This window comes from Opisthocomus hoazin, chromosome 2, assembly GCF_030867145.1.
Source record: "Opisthocomus hoazin isolate bOpiHoa1 chromosome 2, bOpiHoa1.hap1, whole genome shotgun sequence".
NCBI lineage: Eukaryota > Metazoa > Chordata > Aves > Opisthocomiformes > Opisthocomidae > Opisthocomus > Opisthocomus hoazin.
Window position 1 is genome coordinate 104978784 of NC_134415.1, and position 21856 is coordinate 105000639.

The 21856-nt window shown below is 40.1% G+C and overlaps 1 protein-coding gene across 3 annotated transcripts; it reads right to left on the reverse strand.

Annotated features, from left to right (window-relative positions):
* Positions 1–492: 492 nt before the first annotated feature.
* On the reverse strand, positions 493–21604 carry FBXO9 (F-box protein 9). Of its 3 annotated transcripts, none has more exons than XM_075414675.1 (13): positions 21383–21604; positions 17470–17543; positions 16332–16490; positions 15850–15907; positions 12828–12927; positions 9453–9583; positions 6464–6578; positions 5668–5786; positions 5283–5373; positions 4129–4224; positions 3265–3358; positions 2386–2540; positions 493–1071 (listed from the first exon to the last, which is right to left on the reverse strand). In XM_075414675.1, the coding sequence occupies exons 3-13, from the start codon at positions 16476–16478 to the stop codon at positions 963–965; spliced, it is 1215 nt and encodes a 404-aa protein (XP_075270790.1). In that variant the 5' UTR covers positions 16479–16490; positions 17470–17543; positions 21383–21604; the 3' UTR covers positions 493–962. The 3 variants fall into 3 exon arrangements, with proteins under 3 accessions (XP_075270790.1, XP_075270788.1, XP_075270791.1); XM_075414673.1 differs by having other exon boundaries at positions 17470–17547; positions 21383–21465; XM_075414676.1 differs by lacking the exon at positions 21383–21604 and adding an exon at positions 21056–21153 and having other exon boundaries at positions 17470–17547.
* Positions 21605–21856: the final 252 nt, after the last annotated feature.

The following is a 21856-nucleotide window of genomic DNA, read 5'->3' on the forward strand; positions in this document are numbered from 1 at the left end:
TACAGTTCATCATTAGCGGTACACAGCACCTGCACATCTACAGCAGCCTCAAAACTATCTTAGCACAACAAATGCTCAAAGGGTTTACAGCATCTGCAGCGAGGTTGGACGAGGGGTTATAACACGTTACAATCAGGTCCAAGCGAGCCCTGCTCACCTGTGCATTCAGACCTGGCCGACGCACAAGCGGTGCACACCAGCGTTTCACCACTGCACTGCGACGCTGCCCAAGCAGAGCCACGCGCCCTGCAAACTCATCCTACACCACAACCCACTGCCCGTATCCGTCTCCCCTTCACGCCCGTCCCGCCGAGAAGGCAGGCTCCACTGACTGCCTACCGAGATCAAATGACATTTATGACCAACTGACATCACTGCATTGGTGGGGATGTACCTCTGCGGTTAAATTTCGTACTTCGTACTTGCTTGCCCTTCATTGTTTTTTCTTAAGGTTGATGTTGACAAAATGCCAGATCTTAAAGGCAAACAAAGTAAGTTTAAAGAAAACATTTATTTGAAGTTCTTATAATAAGTCACACAGTTTAACAGATACAAGACAACTTTCTCCCCTTCACATTTCATGTCTTCGCCAGACACCACACACACTGTCCCATGGACAGTGAGACTTTCCTATAACAACTCCTTTTGGACAAACCAGTGTCCAGGCAGATGAAGACTCACATTTTAAGCAGACCGATTTATAAAATCCATTTTAAAAAAACCCAACAAAACAAACAACAAAACTTTGTTATCAAATTCTTGTCACAAAGTAAAGGTGTTTAATACTCATAAGCTTGATCTCAAAACCAAACCCCAGCCATCTGTAACCAAACAGAACATACTGCCTTCAAAAAATCACCCAGAATTTTAAAATGTTCCAAATATATACACATTTATAACTTAAGTGCTCATTAGCTACAACCTTTTATTCATGCAAGAGTTGCGAGAGGAAAAGGTGTTTCCTAGAGCGGCTTTTCTGAGAATGCAGTAAAACTCTTCACTCGTGCAAAGAACAAAGGGGTGTACATTTTGTCAATGTCGAAAGTAGTAACAGCTGTCTCACCAGTTGATCTGCAAAGAGTATTGTAAAAGTTAAATCAGACATAAGTTGCTGTTTAAGTCACTCAATAAATCAGTCCAGTTCCACAGTACAGTGTGTGCACCAAACTACAGCTGGAATGTAATCATCTTTCCTACCGCCTCGTTCTGAAAGCATTGGAATGTTGGCCAAATCACACTGTATAGAATACACTTCTATTTTAATGCCAAAGAAACCCATTTCCCCTTCCATTCTTATCATTTAGCTCCAAGACTTGACACAGCGCAGGATGTCACTCAAGTCACCATATTAATATTGACGTAAAAAATCCTCTTTCATTGTTTCACTTAGAACCCTGAATTTAGAATACAGAGTGACTGAAAAACTTGAAAGTTTACAAAACTTTAACACCAGTGACAAAAAGAACACATCCTCCTAGTGGTATTTTCTACTCATCTTTATTCTAATTTCAATAGGACACCACCATACTGACAGGTACAGCAGAACCTGAGCAGCACAGAAAAGTCATGCTGAAAAGAACATCTGTGATATTACCACTTCTTCATAAATTAGGTATGAAAATATTTGTTTTTAGAAAAGCAATTTTTCTATTTATGGAATTTACCTGTACTCCCAAGGACCAGTAGTTTACTGCCTGGATTTTCTATACTTACAGCTCAATAGCTGAGATATGTCCCTATAAAAACACTTGACTATAGAGATTAAGAAGACTGGAAGACAAGGCCTAAATCCACCCTAAATACCAACATCAAGCATCTGGACAGCCAACCTGCCAGTAATTTGGAGTGTCAGGTGCAAGAACGGTGGCCACGGCTCTTGCTTGGCTCGTGATTGGAACAACTGGTCACATGCCCATATTTCACACTGCTGCATTACACAGCCTGTAAGCGTTACAGTTCTCACACGAGGGATGCAGACATTTCTAGCTTGCACGTCCACAGAGGAAAAGAAATACACCTTAATGAATATCTGTTTTCCACACCCCTTTACTAGCACCGCACTAAGGCACTTAACCCTGATTCAGCTCTGAAATCATGCAAACACTGTGCATAAATCCTTTAAATGGCTAAAATATTGCTATTCTACTACTTAGGATATTTCCCACACCATTATAAAAAATTACTAAAATCTTGGGATTTGTTAAGGTAAAAGTTCATTACAACATATCAAATCAGGACGAGTTACTGTTTTCAGGACATTTTGTTAAGGCCCTGTAAGTCTCTCCATCCTTACACCTTCTGTACTTCGTACTGGACGAGTTACCTGCGTCACCTGCGTTTCTACAGTTAGGGATCCTTCTCTGATGTTATCCCCCATTTACTTACTTGTAAGTGATGTGACAAGAATGATGTATCCAGACCAGTTTGTTGAACGTCTGGCGCCCACTGGAGCACAGCTGCAGTCCGACATGAAAACTGTGGTCTGTTTCCTGTGCAGGGACACGGCGGAAATACCGGTACTTGTGGTAGTCAATTGGTTTCTGTACAAAGAGAAAAGAAGTTTCGTGACCTACAACGAACACATCGTGCAACTGTTTATCCTGAGGCCTAAGTAACTGTGAGGACAGACTGTTAAACTCTCAGATTTAAAAGCAAGTACTGGTATTCCTTGAAAATACTTTCTGTGAAAACTTCTTTCATAATTAACATCTAAACTGATGTAAGATAAGCGTGGAGGATGCCACCCAAACTATGCAAACTCACTGTAAAGTAATGTAACACCCCTAACTCGTCGCAAGTTTCTCTTGACAGACACTTCATCCATCAGAAAACTTTGTGATGTAAGTTGACCAAGTCATTCAGAGTTCAACTACCGAATGCTGCTTATTTATGCAAACAGTCAAAACTGATCTCAGAAAATGACCTCTTCATCCTTCCCTTCCGTTTGTTAACAACAGTAACTAACGACCTAATGGCACCACACACAGCAATTAAGCCTAAGGGGGAGAACCACTTGTCAAATGTGAACCAGACATTTATCTGTCTTAATAAAAAGATTATTACAGATTCGGGTAAAAAAGGTAAGATAAATAACCATGCTTATTTTTATTTTATTTTTAAACCATATAAAAAATTGAATTAATTTTTTAATCCTGTGGTGTAATGCAAATCTTCAGGTGGCTTAAAATACTCAGTCTCAGATAACACTTACTAAAAAACGCCCTCCTTAAACTAATTTTTCCTCTGTTCTGTTCTGCTGCCTACCTCTTCCTTTTTCTTCATTATTACAGCAAATACTTTGGTTTGATTGTCTGTTTCCTGGGAAAGGCGATAATGGCCAAGCAAGATTGCATCCGTTCTGGAAGGTGAAGAGGACGATAGTGTCAAGGAAGGACATAAAAATTTTCTCTGTCTCAAAAGAGTGATGTACTTATAATACAAATATCAGCAACAAAAAGAAGACTGACTGCATATCATAATCAAGGAAACTATTTTTTATTTCCATTTAGTAAACTACCAGGCTCACTGATGATACGAAATGATGAAAACATTTTGGAAGGTTGCTTTTGATTTTCCCACATAGGGCAGTAAAGATAAGTCTGTCAGTTCTACCTAGCCGCCTGCTAAACATTTTCAGACTTCTGGTGAGCAGCTCAAACTTGTTCTGAGGTCGCAAATGTTTTTCTATGTTTTTAACAAGTTTCTGCAAGCATCAAAAAGAAATCAAGCAGTAATTTAGCCATATCCCACCAAAATCTACACTTTCCTTCAAACCGCTAAGGAAATGTGACAAAGTGGTCAGTAAGAAAATAGTATCTTTAAAAGGATTCTAAAACCACCAAGCTAATAGCATGTGTTCTTCCATCTACTTCCTTTAAAAGTTTAAAATCACGTACCTGCACAGGAAGTCTAATTACAATATCAGGACCTTACAATGAAGATATCTTTGCATAAAGACCAAAACTTTTTGTAGTTCTCAGAAGAGAACTACATAAACATCTGTAACAATATAAATAAAATTGTATTTTTACTCTAAGCCAGGATATAGAATCTGAGAGAGAAGTAAATAGAAACTGCCAGGTAAAAGTGAGCTGAAAACTGTAGAGCCAAATATTGTATTTCAATAACCTTGTATTTTTAGTCCGTAAGCGAGGAACTATAGATGGAGGATCTTCAGGAGTTGTTAGCATCATCACTTGACCATCTGGAAAGAATCTCAAATACCTGCAAAAATATAATTACACAACACAAACCTAGAAAACACATCCTTTTTTCTGTTGCGCTTTTTTTTGTTTTAAATCATAGGGTGTTTCCCAGAAGGACATAGAACTTCATAGGTAATAGGATTTGAAAACACATTTCATCACACATGATATAGGAGAAAAAGACAGATCAGAAATCAAAAGAGAGTTCTGAAGATTAAAAGACCAAAGTTATGAAGACTTACGAAGGAGGGCAGAAGTTCAAGAGTTTTGTCACTTCTAATCAAAGGAAGAAGGCTACCCTGGAATCAAAACTGACCTCAGCTAAGGTTCTCCTCTCCTAGCATCGACTGAGACAAATCCAATAAAATCCTAACTACAGTATCAGTACAGAATGGACAATGTCACATGGAATTTTTCAGGTTCTGGGATCTGATGAATTTTTACAGTACTCAGATACTGTGCTGATGTTTGTGAGACTATAGAAATAGCCATGAGATTCAATGATTCCTATTAACAGTTTCCAGCCTCAGAAGTGACAGCAGAAAGGAACAATAAATGCTGGGAAGAGCGACAGCAGAAAAACACGTGGAGGAAACAAATGGCAAGGTATTTACAGCAAGCTGAAAAAGCCCAGCCTCTTGATTATATACAATTGGTTACAAGTAAGTTAAAAGACAGTTCTTGTATGATCACTTGTTTTCCATTTGCTGAAAACAATTACTGTATCAGAAACGAAAAGCAGAAGTGATTTGGGGAAAGAAATCTGCGGACAAGTATTACTGTTGTTACTGTTCGAGTTTTACACACAAGACATGGTATAACTGAAGATGAAATGTGTTTCTAAGACCACCTCTAATTATCACAATAAATTCTATTTCTTAAGACCTATTCTCAAAAAATATACACAGCTTGACACACTGTAGTAGTTCCATTGAGTTTTACAGGATGATTAATGTTTGTGATATCAATGTTTGTGATATCAATGTTTGTGATATCAATGTTTGTGATATCAAGAGCTGGATTTAAAGAACTTAAGAGAGAGAAACATTTCACTCACTCATTGTACTACAGTTCTACCTGTAATATTCCACTTGGTGCCACGCTCTATAGAAACCATCAAGAGATTGTTCTCCTTGACGTATGTATTTTGTCTTGCTGATATATACACCTACAGGAGAGGAAGATACAAGTAGATGAACAAAATCAAGTACATAAAATATTTCAGATTAAAAACCCCAATAATCTACAACATTTGGGTTTACTTTTGTTAAATACATGAAAGCTTTTATTTTCATCCCTTGCACCATTGCCTCCTCTTTACAGATATTCTACAGATTCGAAAGCCCAAACAGATTCAGGTTAGGTCTAACAACAATGTCATAAACATCAAACCAACCTGATTGCTTCTGTTATGGTCACATGCAGTAAAAAACCCAAAACTATTTCCAAAAGTACACCTTACCATCAAAACGAACACGAGGCCTTTCCAAAAACATTTCCCTCCAAGAGGCATATGGAACAAGTTTATTGCAGCTCCTGCCCCATATTTTCAAACAGACCTGATGCCAGATTTCAGGATCTCTAGTGAAAATTAGAAAAAAACAAACCCTGTAACTTTCCTGCAAACCTTGTTTAGCTTTTTTGTATCAATGTAACACACTCCATTATTTAGTCTGGATGCAACTGCAAGAAGTTTTCTTGAACAACAACAGCTCATAATTTAAAACCATTCACTAATTTACTTAATCCTGGAGTGTTTGAAAGCCACTTCCTCCTCCCAGTGGAATTCAAGAACATAGTGCAATATTCAGCCAAGTACAGGACAACAACATTGCAGCAGCCTGGCATTTCTCTGGGTGGCTGTATGAGGATGACAACGTACCAGACATTATTTTGGAGACCTTCCAACTCTGACTTTCAAACAAGGTAAAGCAAGTAAGATCAGCAACATTTTTTATTTCAGTGAAGTCATCTATCTAACATACTATTCAGTGGTGTATTCAAAAGCTGATTCACACCGTGAGGAGCGTAGCATGAAAATTGTCACGGGTAGAAAAAGCAGGACACAGTCCTGCACGTACGATTTAGCAGCTTAAAAATAAACAAAAAAACCCCACCAACCCCACCTTTCCAACACAGGCAATTTTGCTCTATGGATTTATGACCACCTCTACATACTGTTTACATATGCTTGAGAGTAAAAAAGCTCTTTTTTCTTCCTTAGAGCAGAGAGAAGCTTCACTCTTTATGTATAATACCTGGCGCAAATGTAAAATCCTCGACAAACAAGAGATAATTGCTCTAATGATCTTAGGTCCAAGTCACTCGAAACCACCCATCGGAAAATGTACATTAGTACTTCCATAGGCAACGCTGCAAAGAGAAAAGAAATCCTTGTTAGATGGTAACCTGTAAATCAATAGCTTACCTACAATTCCACATTTGACCATTACTGAAGTTCTGACTATCCATAAAAAATCCGAGTTTTTCACATTGCAGCCAGATGCCAGGAAAAAAAAATAAATCTTTAATTTAAAAAGTCAGTATATATTAAAAATAGTCACACAACAAAAGAACAAAAATCATGGATTGAAAGTGCATTATGGTAAGACAACAGCATAAAACATAGTTTTAGACTACAAATATCCACAACTGTTCTACCAAAATTCAACATATACATTGCACGCTCACAGAGCAAGAGAAGCAGTATTTTCTTCAAACTGTCCTAGTGCATAACATTACCTCAAAGCATACTGTTTTTGCCTGACAAGCTAAATAAGCTCAGGTCAAGTTCAGTATTGGATAGGAGGTCCTAAGAACAATCTATCCACTACAAAATTGATACGACATCACTCTGTATTTTGTGGTACAGATCCAGTGACTGAAAAATGCATCACACAGCACTGTTGTGTTGAAAGACTTTTTCAAATGTAACACAAGATAATGACAGAATCCTCATCAAAGCTGCACAAGATCATGTAATAATTTTCCTAGCATTAAAGGTTCATCGAGAAAGCCCCGGGAAATTAAGCCAAAATTCTTTCTAATAACTTTCTGCCTCCCTAAGTTTCCTCTGTTGTTTCAGTTGTGTATAATCTTGTTTACTAATCCTACAGCACCAGGAGTTATACCTCCTTCATTTGCAACTACTGCTGCTTTCCAGAGCCTATGGCTTGAACTGTACCACCACATGCACATAAAACTTGATCATTTTACTTTGTACAACTGTTTTGAAATTAAATGGAGAAAATAGCTGAGCAGCACAAAGGTACAATAAACAGTAACGCGCTGTAAATGCCACGGCAGAGACTGCAATTTAACAGAATTTTGACTTTTAGTAAAAAAAAATGCTGCTTAAAAAAACTGCGTTGCTGCACTCCCACAAACCCAACGAGGCTGTTTTTGCTATAAAATTTGATGACACTTCAGTTTCATATTTCAGAACACTAACATGATAAAAAGTACATACGTGTCATTGGGTTTCTGTACTCATTTGACACACATTATTTCATGAATCTGACTCAATTCTATGTCTTTTTATTGAGAAGTCATAAATTTGCTCTATTGCCTGTATTTGCAACCATTAAATTAATTTTCCAGTACAAAGAAAAGTTGTGCAGATGCATTTATTGCTATAAGGTACAAAACAGTCTCTGGCAATTTAGGAGCTCTTTGCTATGTGAACTCTTAGTGTCTCAGAGAATGGGAGATATAAAGGTTTAAAGATCTGCTACTAGTGCTAACAGGTACACATCTTCCATTCCAATAGTCACCTGTCAGTCAAAGCCTTTGATTATCTCTCATCATCCATGTTTCTAGGTTTCTAGTAAACTAGGGATTGTTAAGACACTTTACTTCAAACACTGCACAGACTCTGTAGGAAAAATATTACAATATCACTGGTGAAGAACGCTATCTTGGTCCTAAGCCATACTTGTGTAAAAGAAAAAAAAACAAACTACTATGAAAAATTGCTCATATCCTAGGGAAAGGAAGTAAATCTATTCAGTATGTCAGTTACACAGCAGAGGTCTGATCCTGTCCTGTACTAAGGGATAACCAGTATTCTATGATTATGAATGCCAATAAAACGTAAAACGGAACACAGGAAATCAATTTAGCCAAATCTGTCGCTTCTCATTGTTTCAGTTTTCCTCAGGCGGCTGAGGTCTGCAACTATTGTACTACTGTGATGACCAAGACGGATCCTTTCCAGCCTACTAACTTCTGAAGCAGACATCACAATTTTAACATGTTGTTTTCACTCTGCTATGAAAGAGTCAGTAAACAAGATACTGTAACACAGGATTGGCAGGAAGGCAGAAAATAAAACTAGAAAGAGACTAACATTGCTGCTCAAGAGAGGCAACTCCTGAGATCATTTTATAGTAATGTCTACATCTTGACTTTATTGGCATAAAAAGAAAACATGCTTTCTCAAGTGTACAATGCCACAGTTGTTAAAATAAATTTAAAAAAAAATTAAAATCCTGTTTTCTTTATGTTTTGACTTGAACAGCTTGCTACATTTACTTTATTTTCCTCCCTTGAGCAGAAGAGAAGAGATCAGGCCGAGATTTCCAAGAGCAACTGATAATTCAGGATGCAAAACACACGCATCTGATTTTGGGAGAGTTCATAGCTTATGTACACTTCCTACAATTTAGATCTTGTAAGAAGTCTCAGGATGACTGTCCTAGAACTGAACCACTGAACATCATCAACCTTCCAAAGCCTTTCCAGATACACTATGAACCTGAAAACATATTTGTTGTAAAAATCTGAATCAGATAAAAACAGGAAACAGAAAAATGCATATTCTTCACAGAACAATTGTCTCATATGTGCACTTAAGAAGTGTAATAAATATTTGCAAACCAAACCAAAAAAGCTCACATTTCACTTTTTCAGACATGAATTGGAAGGAAAACAAATACACTTACTTCAGCAACTCTGTTCCTAGAAGTTGCTACTTTTAAGTATGGCTCTGATCCTGAAAAATTCTTAGCAGTGGTACTACATGGAAAACCTTGTGCGATTAAAAGCAAAATCATGTACGAGAAAAAGATCTGTTTAGCTAGTCGACGATCTTTTTTTCCTTTACATCTAACTATAAAAGTAAATAGAGACATACTGTGTACATTTCCTTGAAGGTGGCTCTAGAATGAATGAGACAAAAGTTTCAATAGAGTGAAAAATGTCTGCAAATTCTGCCTCTGAACTCTTACAGTGTATCTTAATTCATACCTGAGATATGAGTCTGGCTGACATCAACCTCAGGCTGACAAAGTTTGACTGACGATTCCTGAAGAGTCAACTGCTGCTGGAAATCTGACAGGAGATCAGCCATTTTTTCATCCTCTTTGTTATCCTCAACACTAAAAAAGGAGGAATGCCAACACTGTGATATTGGACAAAACATGCCAACAGATATCCTTATCTTAGCATCAATCCACTGTCTTACCCTCATTCAATACAGTTGTTTCCTGTGTGTTCTTAAAGCAATCTTCTTTCATCATGTGATAAAACAACTACTGCAATCTTATGAAGTTCATCTTGATTTTGCTGGAATCCATCTGACAGTAACAACTTTTTTTTTCATTTAATTACAATTCCAGTTTCTTTTTGGATTTGAGAGTTCACTGTTCAGTGTTTTTAGTGAAGTCACTGAAGAATTGCTTGACCCCGTGAAAAGACAAATCTCATCTTTCACTTTGTCTAAGGCAAGCTGTTTGCAGGAAATAAATTACCACTGATGAAAAGTTGTATTTTGTAATCCTTGTCTCTATGTCAGACATCAAAAACAATTTAGGAATTTTTTTTTTACTCTTGCGTTATTCACTGAAGAACAATCCTCAGTGGGTTTATTAATCAGTAATCAAGGAAAACTTTCCTTTATGAAAACTACTTTTTATCAATTCTGCTAATAGGCAGACATAAAAAATTTCAAGAGCAAGAACAAGATAGCAGAATAGAAACAATATGCTTGCTATTTGTCAGTAAACGTAAAAGATTACTAAGTGATAAAGGAACATTACCACATACAGAAAAATCTAAATTTAAGTTCTATGTCATAATATGATCCTTTAATAGATGCATGCTTGCTTGCACCAAGTCACCACAAACTACACAACTCTCCTTGATCTCATCACAAAACACTTTCTTTCACCTGACTTGGTATACAAGCTAGCTAAGAGATCTTCCAGTCACTTTTAAATATTATTCAATTCTACTTTAAACAAGCTTAATAGAATGAGCTGAGAATATAAGCAAGCAACTAGCAGACCTACCAATGGGTTTTAAACTATTATAGAGAAGACAATTATGCTTGAGACTGCCGTAACTATGACTATAGTAAGGTGTTGCACTGAACATACCTTCTCTTATTCTGATGAATATGACGGCCAGTCCCAGCACCTACAGGCCACACTGTAAATTGTTTTTTCAAATGTAATTGCGTAATTTATTTTTTCTCACCAAGATTGTATGAAACACCTACATCAGTAATTCAGAAAGCAAAACCACCACAATGAGAATCTCCTGAAAAAACACACCTCTACAAATACTGCTTTTAAACAACAGTTAAGAGTACTGGCTGGTTTTCCCTCACTGTCATGCAGTGCTGGGGACAGTGCAGCAACATTTACAAAACTGAATGAAAATTCATAGAATCCTTTAGATTCAAAAAGACCTTTATGATCATCAAGTCCAACCATTACCTAACACTACCAAGTCCACCACTAAACCATGTCCCTAAGCACCACATCTACACGTCTTGTAAATACCTCCAGGGATGGTGACTCAACCACCCTCCTGGGCAGCCTGTTCCAGTGCTTGATAACACTTTCGGTAAAGAAATTTTTCCTAATATCCAACCTAAACCTCCTCTGGCGCAACCTGAGGCCGTTTCCTCTCATCCTATCACTTGCTACTTGGGAGAAGAGACCAACACCCGCCTCATTACAACCTCCTTTCAGGTAGTTGTAGAGAGCAATAAGATTCCCCCTCAGCCTCCTCTTCTCCAGACTAAACAGCCCCAGCTCCCTCAGTTGCGCCTCACAGGACTTGTGCTCTAGACCCTTCACCAGCCTCGTTGCCCTTCTCTGGACACGCTCCAGCAACTTCATGTCCTACTTGTAGTGAGGGGCCCAGAACTGAACACAGCACTCCAGGTGCGGCCTCACCAGTGCCGAGTACAGGGGCACGATCACTTCCCTACTCCTGCTGCCCACACTATTCCTGATACAAGCCAGGATGCCCCTGGCCTTCTTGGCCACCTGGGCACACTGCTGGCTCACGTGCAGCCGGCTGACGACCAACACCCCCAGGTCCTTTTCCGCCAGGCAGCTTTCCAGCCACTCCTCGCCAAGCCTGTAGCGTTGCATGGGGTTGTTGTGACCCAAGTGCAGTACCCGGCATTTGGCCTCGTTGAAACTTTTACAGTTGGCCTCGGCCCGTTGATCCAGCCTGTCCAGATCCCTCTGCAGATCCTTCCTACCCTTGAGCAGATCGATACTGCCACCCAACTTGGTGTCAGCGAGGCTTAATGAAGAGATTAGATAAAATGGTGCTAAAATAAGAAAACAACTCTAAGAAAAACAAGATTTTTACATGACTCAGTCTATCCAGTATTTTTTCTCACGCACAAATGCACAGCAAAGATTTCATGCTAGCAATCCATTCAGAAACTAAAGTAACGAATGTAAATAAAGCACTTAGCTCATCTTACTCTCTTTCATACTGAGTCAACTACTGCACTGAAGCTATACTGCCCTGGGCCAACAAGACTGAGCTAGTAATACCACAGGGGCATAGCTGTACTTTCCTCTTTTATTCTCAGTTTTAAAACTCTTGATTTCTCATAGGTATCAGCAGCCTCTATGGCTGCTACCAGTAAACAGTGAATTGGGAAGTTCTGTTTCATAAGCTTGTCTTCATTATGCTATCTGAGCTATAACAGAAGTCTTGGCCCTAACCTGAATCCTGTCCTCAAACATAAGTCTTGAGCTCAAGTTAGGCCAACCTTTAGCCACTACACAACTGGTGTGCTGAGGCTAGGGGTATTCCGATGCCTGTGATGATGAAAGACTAGACTACTCAGATTACAATCTAAGAGCTTCTAAATGTGTTGCTCTACTTGTTGGAAATGCTCCCATTTGGCTGTGATAGCCAGCACAAGAACAGCAGTATATTCCCTTCCTTCATTACGATGCTTATTCCATGGTACCAAGCTTTTACCAATTGATCTTCTTGCCATCTACACTTTTGAAGACGATCCTAAATTTGTAACTCAAATCTGAAAATCAGAAAGCCAAAGTAATAAAATGACTGATGCTTTTTTCTAAGTAACAACATAACTATTTGTACCACTTCCACTTGAATTCAACTAGTTCCAAATGTGCCTGCTACCTTCTTTGAACCACAGTATAGAAAAGTCCTCTCCTTGGACTAGTGCATCTGTAGACTTTCTATGAAGCAGCCTATTCAAATGAAAGCAGACAAGTTTTCCAAATGTTAAGAGACTTACAATTGCATATCACAGTAGAGCATTCATATGCTTTAGAAACAGAATTTCAAATTTCAGTATTCCTATGCACTTAATTAGTAAAATTTCATACTTACCACCTCTTTCCAACTCCATCACCATCTGGGGACCGTGTATAGGTGATCTTAAACTCTATGTCAGGTACAAGCTGCATGGCTAGACGATAAAACTTGATGGCTGAAAACAGAGGTTTAACATTTAGACATACCTGATGTCTATACCAGCTCATCAAAGACTTTTCAAAGAGATGGCGATGGCTTCAGATGCACACAGATATACAACAGATGCACATTCAGCATGTGTTTTCAAAACTAAAAACTTCATGTACTCTTTCAGAATAAAGAGTTCTCTCAGACGTGTTTCAGCTTTTACAAATTTACCTTAAATACTACAAATTCAATTATGGAGTACAAAATTTTACATTAAAACATTACAAAATCCTGATTTTGTTTGTTACTCAGCACTTACAAAGCTTCCTCAACAAGCTGTAAAGATTCTAGGCATTATATTCATAAGTCACCATGAGGAACGTGAAAGCGAATTTGAAAGATGATGCAGGTACCCGGTATAGTATAGACAGTCACTGGGACATACATAACATCAAAAAGGTGAGAAAGATCAACAAACTGTTGTTGTACTTTTTAAACATCAACAATCGACACAAAACAAGAAAACTTTACTGTGGCAAACCCCTGGAAACTACAGAAGGCACAGAAGCAAGCCACTCAACACACTGAGGGTGAGGAACCTGACTGGAGGAAAGCAGCCTTTCCAAAAAAGCTATGTAGCAAGCACAAGACTATGGGGTGTGAAGAAAGAACTGACAGATCAGGCTTCTCACAGCATGCAGAGAATGTACTTCTGCCATTAACATTCCAAAGATGCTACAAACACTGTATAGAGAAACAGGCCCTGGAAAACCACGCTGCAGGAGAGAACGGTTATTTATGCTGCAGAATGTCTTTTTTCTGAGTTAACTCTGTAGATTCATAGAATCATAGAACAGTTCGGCTTGGAAGGGACCTTTAAAGGTCATCTAACTCCAACCCACCTGCAGTGAGCAGGGAAATGGAGTTGTTCCTCTTCTTAATTTAACTGGGTTTATTGTACATTCAGTCTGTTTTAATACCAGTATTAAGATCACATATGTATTTATGACTCTTTGTATTCTCACATGCTGATACCAAGACCAGAGGGCAACTCTCCCTCAGTTTGGACCCATCAAAACAAAACAAAACCCAAAATAGAACATCAGTGAGTTTGGAGCTCAGAATTTGACACAATAAGGAGTCTGAGAAGCCTGAGGTTGGGGCAAGTAAGTGTTCCTATTTCCTTGAGTTCACGTCAGGGCCGGTGACTGACAAGTAGTACCCCTTGGCTGGTGAGGATGAGGAATACCAGCAGCCAGTTAAACAGAGATCAGCCTCAACTTTAGCATTTAATCCTGCAAAGGCCTGCACTGTACTTGAACATGAACACCCTGCTGCACATAACTGTCTCACAACCAGCAGGTATCAGCAGATTTCAGAAGCAGCCTGAAATGCCACTGGGCCAGGTCAGCAGATAAAAGTGTGGTCTGTAAACAGATGTCCCAACATGTGCTCAGTAATATGTCTCTGTGTGGCGTAGGACCATGTCTCTGAGGTCTCATATGGATGTATGCGTAGACAGGTTTGGTTTGTTTCTTTAAGTCTCAAATCAAATTCAACTGAGAAAGAATGGATTCATATTCAGGCCATCCAGACACCTACAACACCCTTACGGGTGCAACTGTTAGATGTTACTATTTCTCTGCTGCTGCGTTTTACAAGGGATGCACTCAAGCAGATGAAGCTATAGCTTTCACTTTATATACACAATGCTTAAACAGATGGCTCTCCTTGGTTTTTTTTTATTTACTTGGAAACTGTTGATATGCAAGAACCTTCACAATCTACTGCATGATTTCCTAAATGGTAGATCACGTATCAGATTCAGTTCTGATGTCTTTTTTCACTGCATATTTAATTATATACACAACACACAAAATACCTTAGTCTGAAGTAATTCTGCCCTGTAAAAACATGTAATAAATTAGAAACTGAACCATCTAATTTTATTATCTACCGGGGACTCGTACTTCTCTCAGTTCATTTGAGATCCGGAACAACAACCAGAAATCCCTCTCAAGGGAAGGAAAACACCCATGGTGGAGAGGAAATTTTGTATTCAACAGATGGCTGAGTTCAGGAGCTTTCAGACTACTCTTAGTTCTGCGTATCTTACCACATTTTGCACCTGCACTTTAACAAAGGCGGCCAAAAACTCTAGCGGATGAGCAGGATGGCACATATGTTTTGTGTACCTTTTTTCAATGACAGAAATAGAAAACTCTGTGTAATAATGAAGTCATCAGTTATTACCTGCTAGCTCCCCTACTGACCTACAGGACTTCAAGATATGATGGGCTTCTTAATCTATACATTCTGAAAGCTAAATACGAGAAAGAAAACTTTGAATTTCCATTTTCACTAGTGCTGACAGCAAGAGGGCAAGTAAGCTAAACATCTTAAATATTTATGGTAAACCTCATAAAATAAGACTACCAGATTTAAACATTCACTTCAGGAATTATTAAAGAAGCTATTTTAGCATGCTGTGTAAATTATAAAAAAAAACCCAAACACAATAAAACAAAAACCAAACAACAAAACATTACATGGGTTAAGCAATTCTGTTCAAAGTGGAATGAAGAAAACTGTGAGCACATGAAACGTAGTATATTGCCTTTCCTAATTACTGTTAGAAAAGTCACATAATGAACCATGCTATATGAAGAAGCAATCCAGTGCTTCATTAAATTGTCAGATTTCAAAATACTGTAGTTTTGCCTGAAAGCTAGAAATTCTTTCCTCAATCTCATTTTAGCTTCACCTCAACCCTACAACTGTGATGTGATGGTTCCTTTTACAGCAAGTCTGTTTGTTTATCTGAATAATTGAGCTCTCAAATTACTGTTAGCCTGCAGTTTAAGTTCACTGGCATCATGCAGCCTTGCACATAAATCAGAGTGTTAGATTCCTCTGCAATAAGGGTGTTCATTGTAGACTTCTATATTACCTTCGTAAAGGGCCCCATTTTGTTCTTCTTCTACTGCCTTCAGGAAAAGTTCTTTTGCCTGCACAATAAATTACACAGAACACTTCTTAAATTTCTTACAAATACAAGCGCATTGTCACTTGACTTAGAATTATTTTTCACCTTACCTACTGTACCCTATGAAGGAGAGGAATAAAATAATTCCATAAATAGAATGAGAAGACATATTCATGTGCTACAAGCCATAACTGAAATTCCCAATCAACAAACTATCCACGTTCCTGCTGCTCACACCCTATCTACAGTCTTTCAGAAAGCAGACCGGGAAGGTGAGGCAAAGCCAAGCATAAAACGTAGAAAAATCAGTGTAGGATAATGGAGACAACAGGTTAATCACCTCTGTTGTTTCTCTAGATTTAATTCAACATTAGCTTTTAGGATAGTTATACTGCAGTATTACCACATGCAACCGCCCCCCAAAATTATAAATCTATTTTTTGTACCTTTTCCTCTTTGGCTATCTCCTGTTTCCCTCTGGCATCTACAGACTTTACTCCAGGTCCTCTTGAAGATGCTCTGCATGGCACAGGTTCCAACCCACTAGAACTCATACCCGGGGCAAGCTCAAACATCCACTGAGCTCTGAACATCTGGAGCTCTGCCTGAAAAATCCGATTAATTTTGATTTAGTACCACATATTCACATAGTACGTCTGCTGAAGAAAAATTATAAAGTACAAACACAAAAAAGAATTCCAAAATTATGCTTTACTCTTCCAAGTCTTTCACTGAGTTTAGACATAGAGTCAGTAATTGTTTTACAGTACATTTTTAAAAAAGTGCGCAAGTACTTGTTCTATCTCATTCAATAACATAAGTGTTTTTGCCTGGACTGTTCACCTCAGAAGAAAAACTGCTCTTTCAGGAAGTGGTTGTTAGTACCATAGTTATGACCTAACTCTCCATGGAAAAGTATTCTTTCTAGACATGTTCTTGTTATGCAGAGTTACCTTAAGCAAGAAGTCAATTAGCTCTTGAAATTAAAATTTAGAAAATCTATTTTTTTTGTAGACAAGCATACTAAGCTTTATGACAATCAAAGCTGTCATTTATAAAATATACAAGACCTTACACTTCTTTCTCTTTTAAAAAGAAAGTACCATGCTCTGTGAAACAAGACAAGTTGTAAATCTTGCCATGGATTTTTTTCAGCATCTTTGAAGTTAGACTTTACACGTCTCTTGCAATCATCACAACTTCTGGGGAGCAACTACACAGAAAACTAGTATCGTAAGAGAACACACTTCTCTATCAGAATGCTTTTATTAACTTTCTGCTCCAGAAGAGAGTGACAACTTAAAGTGGAATTTGATCCATACAGAAACAGCTGTCCAATTTCTACAGTTCTTCAAAGAAATTCCAAATCTGTCACAAACTTTCTCTTCATCTACACAGATAACTGACAACTGAATTTGACACTTGGAATACAATGCAAAATTTATCTATTTCACTTTTGGAGGGGCAGACAGAATGAGCATTTGTCAGATCAACAAATCTGTGGTATCTAAATGAGCATAAGTAATGCAGCTTAAATCGCAGCAGTACTATGCTTGCAGAAAAACAGTAGCATGAGAGACATACCTGAAGATTTGCTTCACTGGATCTTTCATTGTCATCAGTTCTTACCAAATCAGAGTGACAATCTTCTTCAGCTTCTGCCTAGTAGAGAGCAGCCAAATGTGATTATATAGTCTGCATAAATCCTTACAGCACATTCATAAAGCACAACTGTCACCAACACTCATTTAAAAAAAATTAAGCATACTCCCCTTTTCCCCATCCTGCCCACCTACCCCACAGATCAATCTCCATTGATGATAAAAGTTAATCTTAAAATTACTGGTATTGTTTGCACTTTCCTATCAACCCAGTGAAGTTGGGTTTTGCATTTCAGTCACATCAATCCAACGCAGGCTAGTTCTGTATCACTTGAAGGCTTACGTGCATCAATACACTGCCATAATACCTGAATAAATACACTAAGTGTCGAAGTCAAAGCATAGAACCAAAGCATCAGTACTCAACAATAGCGTGCTTCATACAAGAAATTAAACTTTAATCACTATCTTCTCATTGTAAAGATAACCAGTAGTTCTGATTTGTTTAACATTTACAAAGGCACAAGAAGACTACTACTCTGAGTAGCAATACATACTTCATGAAAATTATGGGACAATATGGGCAATCTCAAAAGCTACATGTGAAACTAAACAAGAAATATATTGTAAAAGAAAATTAAAAGCTAGCATGAGAGCTTGACAGCTGGTTTTATTTACAATATTGCTATGGGACAGATTTAAGGTCTTATTTGCTTAACAAGACCTTTAACTAAACTTAACAGGGCTCTACACCGGAGTTAGCGAGTTCAAGAGCAAAACTTAAAAAGACAGAAATAAATTCTCATTGTGAAATATACTGAGATTTATGGAATCTCTACTGAAACAAAGGAAAACTAATTCTGAGCACCAGTGACAAGCCACTACAAGGACAACAGCAGCAAGATGCCACTAAGGAAATAATAAAAACCTCAGCGAAGACTGTGACATTTGTTTAAAGTTCTTCCTGCAGCTGAAGCATCCCGGTTTTTCTATCATTCTGCACTGAAATTCACATCTATAGTTCGTCAAGAACATAATGCAAAGTGAGACTGTAAGAAGATAAACCTGGCATTAAGATTACCACAACTACTTACAGAAGTTTTGTTACCCACTCCTTCCTATTGTAGATAGCACTCAAAAGACTTCAAGTGACATTCTGTTAGTGAGATTTTTCCAAGTTCTCATAAAGAAAGCTCTATCTCCTGCACAATCAAAGTGCAGAAATCAAAGCATTCTTGTATTCAGAAAATATATAAAATTTTTATAGCATCTGGAAGTTCATGCTCAAACTACAGAATACTGGCACACCTGATGGAAAGGCAACGTTTCATCTCTTTGTCTTGGTGACAAGCACCTCACTGGAGTTCAGCTGTAGCACTTGTGCTCTGGTTTCCCAAACAACCACAAACCTACTGGCTTGTCACCTGCAAACACGTTTTCACTGATGTCTCAGTCAATTTACCTTTCAAAATTGAAAATGCAGACAACATTGGTTAGTTAAAGTAAACAGATCCTGCATCTGTTCCTATATACTGATTTCAATGCTGTACGTATTTAATTTCTCAATGGGGCAAACAGGTAAGCCAGAAAGCTCCAAAGCACTGGCAGCATTAAAGCTGAGCAAGGAGAAAATAACTTAGAAATGTAATGTTTTCTGATTCCAGAATTTGATTGCAGGCAGTCAGTGTCCTATGAGTTACAGCAGTCCTACCACTTCACTGTAGCATCCAGACATTACGTCTACGCTGGCCAAATGGAGATAGCCTAGGAACGAGCTAGCACTGAAATGGATGTCTGTAAGTGCACTATTATGGCACTGGGCTGACACAAATAACGCCTACCTCTGCCTGCGCACAGTGCAAGACTTCTGGTTTGCAGCTGAATTCTGTTCAGTCAGCTCTCAGTCTGGGCAGAACACGTCTGGTTTTATCTGCAAAATGCAGAAACCAGTAATTTCTGAACTAAACCAACACACTATCTTCTTGTGCATAAAGGCACGCCCATTAAAACCTTTAACTCCTGAAGTCTGTAAATAAACTAATTAAAGAGTTAAAATTATATAGAAGATTATGAAGTTGGCTGAAATTTACCTCATGTTCAAATAATTTTTGTTTTAGCAATCTGTTCAAGAGTCTTGATTTTCCTCCTCCCACCTCCGTTCAACTGCCCTACTTCTTCACTTCTGAGCCACAGTCAGTCATGGTTCTGGACCAACTGTCCAAGACTTCCAAAATGTCATTCAACACTCTTTAAAACTTAAATGTGCTCTCAATCCAAAGAAAAAACACACCATACTATGAAGATCTCGTCTATAGCCTAAAAGCCATCAAAAAACATCATGAAGCTGATTACAACCAAAGTTCTGACTTTCGTCATTACCTCCTCTGTATTGAGCATATGTGTGATCTGAAGTCTCTCACACCAAAGGTTTGTCTTACGGCAGCAGCGGCAGCATAAGTGACCCTCCCTCAACATTTACCACTAAAGCAATTCATTCACATTGCCACTGCATGGCTAACTGGACTGGAAAACTGATCTCCATTAACAATCCTTCCACTATTTATTTGATGTATGGAAAGCCTACGGTTTTGCTAGAACAAATGAGTCAACACAGGTATGGCTGAAGCAAGGATCTTCACTTCGCAGCTCATGAGACCACACCTAAAGCAGGCTGTAACTTATAACACTTGGCTGCTTGTAGTTACAGTTTATGAAGTTCACAGAACACTGTACTGTATCGGCTACTCAGCGGATAAATCTAGCCTGTTCATCTTTACGCTGCTGGCCTCCCTCCGGCTTCAAGTCAGCTGTCACACAGAACACTGACTTTATCCTGCTTGAACGTGAGACGTCCTTAATGTGTACTGATCAGCTCACATAATTTTCCATGGCAAAAGTGGCAGCCAGTCAAGCCACCAAAAGGTCAACATGTCAAAAGTAAACATCTGAATTAGACTGCAACCTGTAACAAGTCATTTGAGTAGATCTGATTCCGATTTGTTCGCAAAGCTTTAGAAATCATTTACAAAATGCAAAACTAGTCTATTTGCACAGCTTAAACTGTTTTGCAATCAATGATTTCCTCAGAGCACAACAATCACTTACTAAACTCTCTGTAATGTCACGGCCTTTAATAGTCCAGATCTTTGTTTCAGCAAAATAAAGCCAAGATCAGAAACAGTTCAAAGGTGACTGTCACCAGCTGAACAGGGCTGCACATGAACTGTGCAGAACTAAAGGAGAAGCAAGCACGACACGGCAAAACCGTGACCGATGGCTAACGCTCTTCTTGGTTGTATGAGAAAATGCGGAAGTCGCTCCATTTTTCTGTCAATGGGGTAGAAGCAACGCTGTGTTCAAAAGTAAGAGTTTTGATCACGGTGGTAAGGCACTGCAGGAGCTCCTGAGCGATACAAATGGTTTAACTTTGAACGACCGAGTTCTCACCATGGATACCTGAACCCATATTGAGGTGCCGTCAGAAAAGCACCACTGAACCGACGGACGTTTCTGACAGGCTGAATCAGAAACCCGAGTAGGGAGAGCGCCTGGCGCACGGAGCCGCTTACCTCACCGGGTGACTCTGTGCCACCGGGTTTTGGAGGGCAGCAAGGCAGGGCGCGCTCCTCTGCGACCAGGGGGTGGCTCGCCCAGGCGTCTCCGCGGACAGCGGTCTCGGCGGGAGGCAGCCCCGCCCGGGAGCACGGCCGGGAGCAGGGCGCACACCCCCCGCCACCGCCCCCCAGCCCCCTCCCGCCGCGGGGCCGGGACCGGCCGCGCTCCCCCCGCCCCCGCCACGGCGGCCGAGCCGCTCCGATCCCCCCCCCCCCCCCCCCCCCCCGCCCCGAGCCGCAGTGCAGCGGGGAGCGGGGCACGGCCGTCCCGGGCCCGCTCACCATGCTGCCAACGCGCGGGCGGCGCTGTCCCGTCCCGGGGGGGGTTGTCTCTGCCCACCCCCGCTCGCTCCGTGTGTCCTCCCCGCGGCGGGGGGGAATTAGCAGAGTTCTCGGTCGGAGAAGCGCACCACGCAGCGGGAGTAACTGCGGGCCCGGCGTACGGCAGCCATCTTCCCGGCGAGTGAGGGGCCGGCGGGCCGGGAGCAGCGGAGACACGGGACCAGACAAACCCGCCGGGTCAGAGCGCCGCCTGACGCACGGGCCGCTCCCCGGCGCGGGCGCCGGCCGCACGCACTACCCGTCCCAGCGCGCACCGCGGGCCCGCGACCGCTCTCCGGCCCGCAGCGGCGCTGCGCGCTGCCTGCTGGGAAACGTAGTCCCCGGGGCCGCGGCCGCGCCGCCTGGGGGAAGCGGCGCTTTCCCAGGCCGCTCCCGCCCGGCGGCGCAGAGGCTGCCGGGAAGCGTAGTCCCGCC

What these genes read in the sequence shown, in the direction of transcription:
- FBXO9 (XM_075414673.1), bottom strand. An exon ending in CCAGTGAAGCAAATCTTCAG is followed by an intron (nt 16,491 to 17,469) that starts GTATGTCTCTCA and finishes CGGATTTTTCAG; the next exon opens with GCAGAGCTCCAGATGTTCAG. An exon ending in TTACGGACTAAAAATACAAG is followed by an intron (nt 3,359 to 4,128) that starts GTTATTGAAATA and finishes TTCACCTTCCAG; the next exon opens with AACGGATGCAATCTTGCTTG.